This window comes from Crocodylus porosus, unplaced genomic scaffold (assembly GCF_001723895.1).
Source record: "Crocodylus porosus isolate Cpor-Errol unplaced genomic scaffold, CroPor_comp1, whole genome shotgun sequence".
NCBI classification, from domain to species: Eukaryota; Metazoa; Chordata; order Crocodylia; family Crocodylidae; genus Crocodylus; species Crocodylus porosus.
Window position 1 is genome coordinate 54,049,797 of NW_017728931.1, and position 9,558 is coordinate 54,059,354.

Genomic DNA, 9,558 nt, shown 5'->3' on the forward strand with positions numbered 1-9,558 from the left:
AGGGAAGTGCTGCTGGCTCCTACCCTGGGGGTCTTTAAGAAGAGGCTTGATGCCTACCTGGCTGGAGTCATTTGAGCCCAGCTTTTCTCCTGCCCAGGCAGGGGGTCAGACTTGAAGATCTACAAGGTCCCTTCCGACCCTACTTCTTGATTCATAAGATAAACCCAAAGATTTCAAACAGGATTCTATTGCATTAAAGACATTCTGACCTGTTGTGGTCCAAGTTCAAATAACTCTCTCATTATTAGAAAACATACAACATGGAAACAAGTTATGCTCTCACTTTATAAACTCATTATTCCTAGTTATGTCTCCTTCTATGAAGAAGTTACTCCTCTCAGCACTAACATCCTTAAAATTGACTGCTTCAGGAACATACATACTTGTGTAGCCAAGAAGAACCAAAGGCCAGCATTGTCTGTGGTGTGACCTATGCACAAGTTAGATTTTAATAAATCCTGCATCCCTGCTAAAAAGACATGCATTTAACATACCCACCCACCTGCAAAGGATGCTCCAAGGCTCAAGAGGTCCTGTTAATCAAAGCTTTGGCTTAAACACAAGTGTCCCAGGTAGACGCATGTAAGTGAAAGCCACACCCCTAGAATGCCTTTCACATATGCTAAATTGGTACTGCTATTTCAGCTTACCTTTGCCTTCAATGAGATAGTCAAGGGATGACAAATATTCAAAACAGGTACTTTGTACTTGGGAGTAATTAACACTAACAAGCTATTTGTTTAGTGCATTTGGGACACTTTTTGTTTTGATCAAAATGTAAGAAGTTAATAAAAACCGATGTAAGAAGGGCACAGAAACTTCCAATACTCTATTTGTTGAAAACAGATAGAATATAAAATGAGGTAACTACTGTGTGACCTTTCTGTCCAAAAAGATATTCAGTCATTGTTCACCTGGACTTATAAGTACTTTCACCATCAAAGCCTGACACGTTTTCACTTTAGGTCAGGTCTGCTTTGGCACTTACCCCAAAAGCCTCAGCCAGTGCAGTGGCTCCATCATTCTCCAAACGATTCCTTCCAGCCACAAACATTTTCAAAGCCAGAGGTTTGCCCTGAGCGCTTGATTTCCTGTGACAGTCTTTCAGGGCAGCAGCCAAGATCTAAGACAGTGTCAACAGCTTTACATTACTCTAGCGTCTCATCTCCTGGAGGATACCAGAAGTGTTTCATGAACAAGAAGCATTTAGATCACCAGTGAAAGGCATCTGCTTCTGATACGCAATACAGAAACATTACAAAATATTAGCATTAGTTAAACTGAACTGGTAAAGGGAATTACGTCACCCAAGTGCAATAACCTCATTGTGCTGTTTAAGCATAAGCCTCAGTAAACAGCCATGGGTTTCACAATGATCTTATGCATAGGACATTTAGCAACTATGACAGATCATTCTTTGAATTAAGCGCAAAACAATAGCCTCCTCTAATACCATGTTGGGGGTTTCAGTCTCAAGAGAACTAAGTCACCAACATCACTAGTTCTTTTGCTCAGAGGCAGGGGGGCTGGGGTGGGAATCATCAACCACCCAGTATTGGAATAGCTAAACTCTGCTCACTTTGGATCATCACCTGAAGTCTGATGGCAATTAAGGTAAAACATGGGGAAAGCTACAAGCTGACCCAAACCCCTACAACCTGCCCCAATCTTTATGGTATAATCAATAAGCAAGTTTTAGGGTTTACCTTGCCACCTCCAATGCCCATGCCACAGTTATTCAACTTGAGTTCCTGCAAGGTGAAACATGCAGGACTCTTCAGCAGTGTCTCAAAGCCACGCACACCATCTGGCCCAAAAGCATTGTCACTCAGGTCCAGCTCCACCAGCTGGGTACCAGCAGAAATAAGTGCATCCCCCAAGGAGATCTTTTGGGGGGTGGGGAGGAAAAAAGGATTCAATTTTTAGTAACAGCTCCAGAAATCCACCAAATACACCACTCCAAAACATCGGGTAGAATGTCTGTTACGCAGTTGGTATGCACTACTACATGGGGGAAAAGGGAACACTTTCTGATCACTACAAGCAGTTGACTTATTCCCCAAAGCTTGAGATAATTACCTTTAGCTTATTTTGTACAGTTCTAAGAATTAGTTACCATAAAGTTATCCAGCCCTCTTAAGTCATAACAGTCAGACACACATCAGGTGACTTTAACCTCAATGCTGCTGAGAACAGCAGCAATTTTTTTTCCAGTCTTAAAAGTAGCTGCCTCATGAATCTTCTGAGCAGTAACCTGGGATGTCCCTGCTCAAAAAATGCATCCTTTTCAAAGCCTTGTTCCAAGTCCCACCCTACTCCTCAGGTGGCCATGTTGCTGTTCCTGTTTTGAGAAGCTGCATCAGCGATTGATCAGATGGAAATACATATGCTAGTTCTTCTCTGTCTCATCATCTTGGATGGAGAGAAACCCACCAGCCATGAGATGTTCAAGCTTTATCATCATTTTAGGCCTTTATTTGGGTCTCAGATAGCATATGGGTCCAAGGAAAGGGCACAGAATACAAATAGGAAGGGCAAGAGGAAGTAATAAGAAAAGGATTAAGCCCTAGATACCTGGTTCCTCCACTTACCAGAGCAGGAGGGATCTCAGATCTTAGTCTCCCTGTGAACATGTCACTCCAATGACACTTCTGTAAGAAAGCAACATACAGATAGAAAGATAACCCTTAAAGAGAGTCAGAAGAGAGCAATAATACACAGGTCCCCAAAAATCAGCAGTTGCAACAAGCTACAGGTGACATGATAATATACTCTTCCCTTACATTTGCTATTCAGTTATGACAAGGAACTACACAGCCTATGCATCTACCACTTCACTTGTAAAGAATATGTATCCATTTCTGAAGAGTAATTCATCAGCTGCTTAACAGTACACAGTGACAAAACAAAAGACTTCAGAATATGTAAACATTACCATACCCAATGGAAACCAATGTGGAAAATGCACGGTTGTAGCATGGGAGTTTAATCATGGGTGGAGGAACCCAACATGCTACACTTATAAAAAGGGCCATTACATACTGTGGCGATTGCAGATGATCAAGACCTCATATTGGTTGTATCCAGAAGATGGCATCTATAGTGATGCAGCACAGCCACCATCCACCTCAACACCAGAGTACTGGTAAAAAAAGAGAACTTGGGGGTAGAGAACCTCTTGGAGAGTCTCCCACAGTCTCATGCAGCATTCTGGACTTTGTTTGAGGATTCCTACCCAGACAAGATCCGAGGTAACTCACGCTACAAGTCCCACATACTTAAAAGTGGCCACAAAGGCACCCCTTTGTGATAGTCTCCTCCCATGGCTTTCTTCGCTCAAGGCTGGGGCACTGTTTAATGGTGAGGATCAGATGTTGGAATGTATAAAAGTGCTAAGAAAGTTACGTGGTGAACGCAAGGTAGCCTATTGCACAAATCTATTTTACCCACTGGCAAACAAGGAATCCAAAGCTCATTTCTGAGGACTGACCTATAACAGGTCACTGGAGAAGCAGTATAGACAGACAAGCCTCAGTTATCTCAGCAATACATCCTACCCTTGTTTGTGGAACTCACCTTGAGTTCTGACTTCTTCTCCAGGGCCTTGGCAATGACTTTTGCTGCCTCGACACCCACTGTGTTGCCTTCCAGACGCAGTGCTTCCAAGCCATCAAATTCCTCAATTTGCTTGATCACCTCTTCAGCTGCACAGAGCACACAGAGCCTCACTCACCCACTTCTATACTACGCCACATTAGATTCCATATGAAGAACAGGCTGCAGAAGCTTTTCTCCCATTGTCAGTCATCATTTTCCTCTTCTGAATCCTTTGCCCATGGTTTTGTACCACCAAGGAGGGGTTACAAGGCAAGCATTGCCATGGCAATGAATGAAGAGTCTGACAGGGGTTTAAGAGCACTTTCTTTAAGAGGCAGATAAGGCAACTTTGCAGGTCTAGGACTTGACTTAGGAACCAAGTCTCTCTTTAGGGAAAAAGAAAGGGTTATGAAAACAGAAGCAGCCATAGCCCTTCCTTCTGTCTGAATACCAAAGGATTTCAAGCACACCAAGTTGTTAGACTTCTTAAAGTTTTTAAAGAAATGTTTCCTATAGCAACTTAAGGTGACATAATGCATTAAGAAAAGCATTAAAAAGCCATTCTCAAAACAGAAGACAAGTAGTATGTACTAGGGGTGCACCGATAAATGTGTTCTGGGCAGATGCCAATGGCTGATTATTGGACAGCCATATCAGCTGATACCAATCCAACTGTGAATAAGCAGCCCAGCAACCAGAAGAGCCATGTCTGGCTGGTAGGTCTGCGGAGGGAAAGCGGGGTGTGGGTGGGTGTGGGTGGTGGGGATTCTCACCAGTACATGCATCCCCAGGAAAAGCATGAGGGGCACATACGCCCCTGGATCTGTGCATGGGGCAAGAGTAGGCTCCCTGCTCAAGGCCAGAACTGCTTCAGCCTCTTCCTGGCAGCTGCTCTCAGGCTAAGCTGATCGGGGCAGGCAGTAGCTGCACTAGAACGGGGGGCTACATCAAATTTTGGGGTGGCTATAGCCCCCCTGTAGTCTCCCTTCCCAGCACCTCCACCATCCACCCTGCCCAGCCCAAGCACAGCCACTGGGAAGAGGCTGGAACAGCCCCAGCCCCAACTACACAGCAGCAGTTTAACCTTACCCCCTGCACAGATCTAAGGGATATGTGCCCCCCATGCCTACCCTGGGGGTACACACAGCAGTGGGAACCCCCCCTCCAATGCCCCCAGACAAGCCACCAGCTCTGTCCCACGCCCTGTGCTGCTTCAGCTGGGAAGCACCTGCCTATGTCCCACTCCCTCCTTCACTGCAGGGTCCTCAATCTGCCCCCCCACACCCCTTCCCTCCCCCATGCCCCTTGCCCCCCACAGACTTGCTGGTCAGAAGCTGCCCTCCACATTGCTGGGCTGCACTCCCAGATGCATGCATGCTGCAGCTATGCACATGCATGTGATATTTATCAGCAACACTATCAGCCACATCAGCCAAAAAAAGCCAATTGCCAATAACGTAAGTTTTCCTTTTATCGGTGTGAATACAATATGGACCTACATATCAGTGCATCTCTAGAGTCAAAGATAGTGTCCCTTGACTGCAGGACCAGTACCAAAACTGGAGGCAGTTTGCAAGGGGGGGGGGAGTTGCTTATCGTCTCCTAGGTGGCTGACCCTTGTGCTGCTCTATTATGCAGGGTTTGTTGGAAGGAGGTGCATTATGAAGCACAGATTTCGGAAAACAGTAGTGCAGGAGTCCAGAGAAACACTTCCATGGCACATTTCCTCTTACCATCTTCTGCAGTGTTGAGTTTCAGAGACTGGCCCTTGAAGCTCAGCTGCCCTCCGCCCACCTTGGTTTTTGCAAGCGACTCTGCTAACTTAGTAATGTCTTCAGATGCCATTTTCTGTGCTTTGCCAACCTTCAAGAACTGCTAATTTTAAAAAAGAATCACTGAAAAAATAAAAAAATAAAAAAAAAACACTCAACATACATACACACCTCTAAGAAATAGTTTACCCTAAATTACAAATATCAGCTCAAAATAGCAGTGCCCCTACCCCTCCACTTTTTTGGCATGACAGCAAGACTTAAGTATCTTTCAGAACCTGAAACACTAATCTGTCAGATGCTGTTGAAAATTCAGCTCTGCAGGAAAAGTTTAGACTTAAAGTTTAGACTTTAATGGAATCATCAAGTTCCATAAATAAGACTGAACTGGGACCGATCTTAATAAGATCCCATTAAGACACCACTCTGTTCTTGAGAGCACTCTTTCAGAATGAGAAAGGATTACTGCTTTCTCCCTAGAGCCATATTCTTTAATATTTATTAGTAACCATGATCCAGTCCATCATGTTTCTTTTCCCTTTAAAAAAAGCTAGACTGAACATGGTACTTTTTTTTTCCAGTTACATCCCTGCTAGTACTCACATCAGCACCTTTCTGGAATCAGACTGTTACTCAACTGCTACTAAGGTGGCAACAGGGAAGTTGGTACAAAGGCACCTCAGGATTTTTGTAGGGCCTCCTCCATAAATAGCAGAATTTTCTTTACTGCCAGTGATGTCTGAAGGGGAGGTATAGCCCTCTATGGAGGAGCTTAATAAAGGAATAAGAAAACTTTTGTTTCTATGTCACCTGTTTTAAACTAGTAAAGAGTGGTACTGACATAACATCCTTACTATCTGGGGGTTGTTTAACTCTGTGTAAATGGAAGGGCTCAGCCCAATTTGTGAGATAACAAGACTACCACCTTAAGCAGCAGTTATGCTGGCATTTTCCGCTGGTAATTTGGAGACTAGATATGGTGCAAGAGATGAATAAATGACACGTTTAAGTCAGGTTTCAAACATGCTGACAGGGATAAAAGCTTACTCTAACAATTGGAAAAATTAACATCTCCAGTCAGTTCCTGACAGCCTAGATTTTCATATGCACACAAGCTTTTGTCTCCTTAAAACCTCTTCCCCAACAGACTTTCAAAATTTGGCCAAACTTCCCAACTTGAGTTTGACACATCCTCTTTCTTTCCCTCCCACCAACATTCCATGGTGCTACAAAAGTATTTAGCCCCAACATTGAAGCCAGTACCTTTCACCAACATTCATGAATTTTAATACCTTTGGACCTAGAGACGGGGAAAAAAGGAAGCCGGTGCCATGGGATTTGCTCAGTTTCCATCCCCATGTTTTAATCAACACCAAAAAAACTAGGACATGGAACCTTCTGACTCGTGCCACTCATGCCAGTGAGGTGCTGTAGGCAGAGAAATGGCCCAGAACGCTTCACTCCTACGCCAGGCCACCCAGACACTCTGCCACCAAATTCTTCTAACCTCTGCCAGTCCAGAAGCAGCTCCTGTGGCTTGAATCGGACCTTGGTCCAGGGTGACCTGGACACCCATGCTCTAAGGAATAACTAGTTGGATAAGTGGCCCTTTTCTACGTCTAGAACAGCAGTTTTCACCCAGGGTGCTTCAGGATCCTTGTAAGGATGCTGTGCAACATTAGCTCTGTTAGGTGTGCAAACAACTGCGTGTGATTCGCAAGAAAAACCTGGAGATTTTAACTAGGATCCCATAGTGTCAAAACCACTCTGACCCACTGGGGTCTTTCAGAAGAACAGAAAAACTGCTTTATTATTTTCCCATGGAGGCAAGAAACGAGCAAAAGCAAACAGCTGACATTTTTCTAGGGATGCCTTGAGCCAGCTCTTCACCTTCGCTTGTTTCTCAAGGCACCTCTAGCTAGACACAAGGCTCCCCTTGGGAAGGGCCATCTCCTCATTTTTGCTTTTCTGAGGCCAAAAGAAGAAACAGGAGCAGCAGCTGTGCTTCAGGGAAAGCAAAAAGGCCAAACGTCAGGCTTTATTTTGCAGATCACTCTGCGACACCCAGTGCTACATGCCGCCCTCAGAAAGGCCTCAAGGCACCTGGGGGGGGGGCAAAGGGGAGGCCGTGGCCACCCCCAGGGTGAAGAGTGCTGCTCTAGAGCCTCACACCCCACAGGTGCTCCCTGCTTCCACAACCCCCCCTTAGAGACATGTGCGTCAGGACCACTGGGCCCCTCCGCCCCCGAATGGCTCTCAAGAGCTGTGACTGCTCTAGAGCCCCACAGGGAGGGTCCCACGCTGCTGCCCTTCCCCCCACGAGGGGGGGCTGTGACGCAACAGCCCTAGCGCGCGGCTGGAATGACTCACGGGGGGAGGGAGCCGTCGGCAAGAGGTAGGCCCCCGCCGCGGGGGACCCCCGAGTGGGCGCGCCGGGGCTCACCTCCACCACGCATGGGGGCCGCCCGGCTCCAACCCGTCACGCCACAGCCGCTGCAAATGATGGCGAAGAGGGAGGCGGAGGATTTGAAACCCGGCAGTTTTGTTTTCCGCTTTCTGATTGGCTCCCGGGGCTCCTCGTGGCGCAGGCGCGCCGCGCTCCACACCCTGTTCTCCCCCACCCCCCTGCAGCATGCTGGGAGTTGTCGTTTAGCCGGGGGGCGGACTACGAATCCCGTGAGGTAGCGCACGGGCCGCCCCGTCGCGAGGCAGGCTGGGAAGGGTAGTTCTAGCGCCCTAGACGGTCTCGGCCTCTGGCTCGGAGAGCGAGGAGTGAACGGCCCGAGAATCCCGCCATGCCTTGCGCGCGGCTAACGCTTCTTGGCCGAATCTAGATCACGTGGTCTTGGTCTGGCTGCGTGCGCACCGTGGGCGGTAGCTCGAGATTGCAGAGCCTTTCCTCCCTCTTGCCCCTTCGCGCAGGCGCAGTTGTGTTGCGGAGCCTCCAGCACGGTTGGCTGGCTGAGGCGGGGTCGTCTGTACGTGGGCCTGTTGGGGGCGGGGAGGAAGCCCTTGTTCCCCCATAACGGGTTATGCTAAGGGTGCGTTACCCTTTGCCAGGCCCTGGGCGAGCAAGAGCCGGGGTGCAAATTTAGGGGTGTACCGGCAACGTTGTAAACCCAACGGGAGCTCCCCTAGCACTGTACATTAAAGAGAACCCCTTAAACATTAACCAAAACCGAAGCAGTTCCCATCTACATCCAGTAAAGGAGTCTCCAAAAACTTATGCCTCTTGGAACGAGTTAGTGTCTTAAGAGGCACCCTAGTCATGGGCAAACACTCAAGGGAGTTGCCACCATTCATCCTTCCCCAGGAGCTCTACTACGTATACCAGCTAGCCTAGCAATAAGAAGGCACACCCTGGAGGCCCTGCTGTAGATTTTGGGCTGCAGGACAGGTGATGTGTCATCATTACACACAATGCAATGCACATGTTTCTCCTTAACTGGAGAAAATAAAAGTTTGACAACTATGCTGGGTGGGAGGGAGACAGCACTGTATTTTTCAGTTTAAGCTCAGAAACAACTACAGCTATTGGAATGTGCACTAATTTGCTAGAGTTTATATCAAGTTTTTAAAAACACAAGAAACTAGGCAAGTAGGAGTCCAGAGATACTGTCATTAGTCTTGCAGCCATCACAGTTTGAATCTGCACAAGCAATGTGGATTTATAAACTAAAACTAGCTTTTGTGAGTGGCTTGCCAGTGTCTTCACTATCAGTCATTTCCACACCTGAGTTAATATTACCATACCTGAGTTAAAGTTCTTACCTAGATTTTGGGTGCAACAGGAATCAAAGAGGGTACAACTGTACCTGCCTGGATCTGCCTCTGGCCCTGCTATTCCTTGCTGCTCGGGCTTGCTAATCTGCTTTATGGGGCTCTGCCACCTATGCCAGCCAAAGCAGGAAGTGCTGAGTAAAGAAGACCTCATCAGAGTTGCTGCCTGGGATCGCTGGTCTGGCCCACGCAAGTGCTTCTAGGGCAGGGGCAGACAGTTATTTTGGGCAGAGGGCTGCTTACTGAGTTTTGGCAAGCCATCAAGGGCTGCATGACAGGCAGCCAGGGACAGATAAATACTGATTTTCTACATTTTTAGGGGCCCCGCAGGCCAGATAGAATGGCCTGGCAGACCGCATCCAGACCGTGGGCTGCATTTTGCCCACCCTGTTCTAGGGATTACTACTCT

General features: G+C 47.2%; 1 protein-coding gene across 2 annotated transcripts in view; it reads right to left on the reverse strand.

Moving 5' to 3' along the window:
- RANGAP1 (Ran GTPase activating protein 1) overlaps positions 1-7,917 on the reverse strand; it is a 38,547-nt gene extending 30,630 nt beyond the window's left edge. Inside the window, exons 1-6 of one of the 2 annotated variants that reach the window (XM_019545006.1) lie at positions 7,813-7,917; positions 5,331-5,492; positions 3,577-3,704; positions 2,592-2,651; positions 1,707-1,886; positions 989-1,123 (exon numbers count right to left, since the gene is read on the reverse strand). In XM_019545006.1, coding sequence (XP_019400551.1) covers positions 989-1,123; positions 1,707-1,886; positions 2,592-2,651; positions 3,577-3,704; positions 5,331-5,442 — 615 coding nt within the window. In that variant the 5' untranslated portion in view covers positions 5,443-5,492; positions 7,813-7,917. The remainder of the gene's footprint in view (positions 1-988; positions 1,124-1,706; positions 1,887-2,591; positions 2,652-3,576; positions 3,705-5,330; positions 5,493-7,812) is intronic. The other variant, XM_019545007.1, reaches the window with a different exon arrangement.
- Between the last annotated feature and the right edge of the window lie 1,641 nt (positions 7,918-9,558).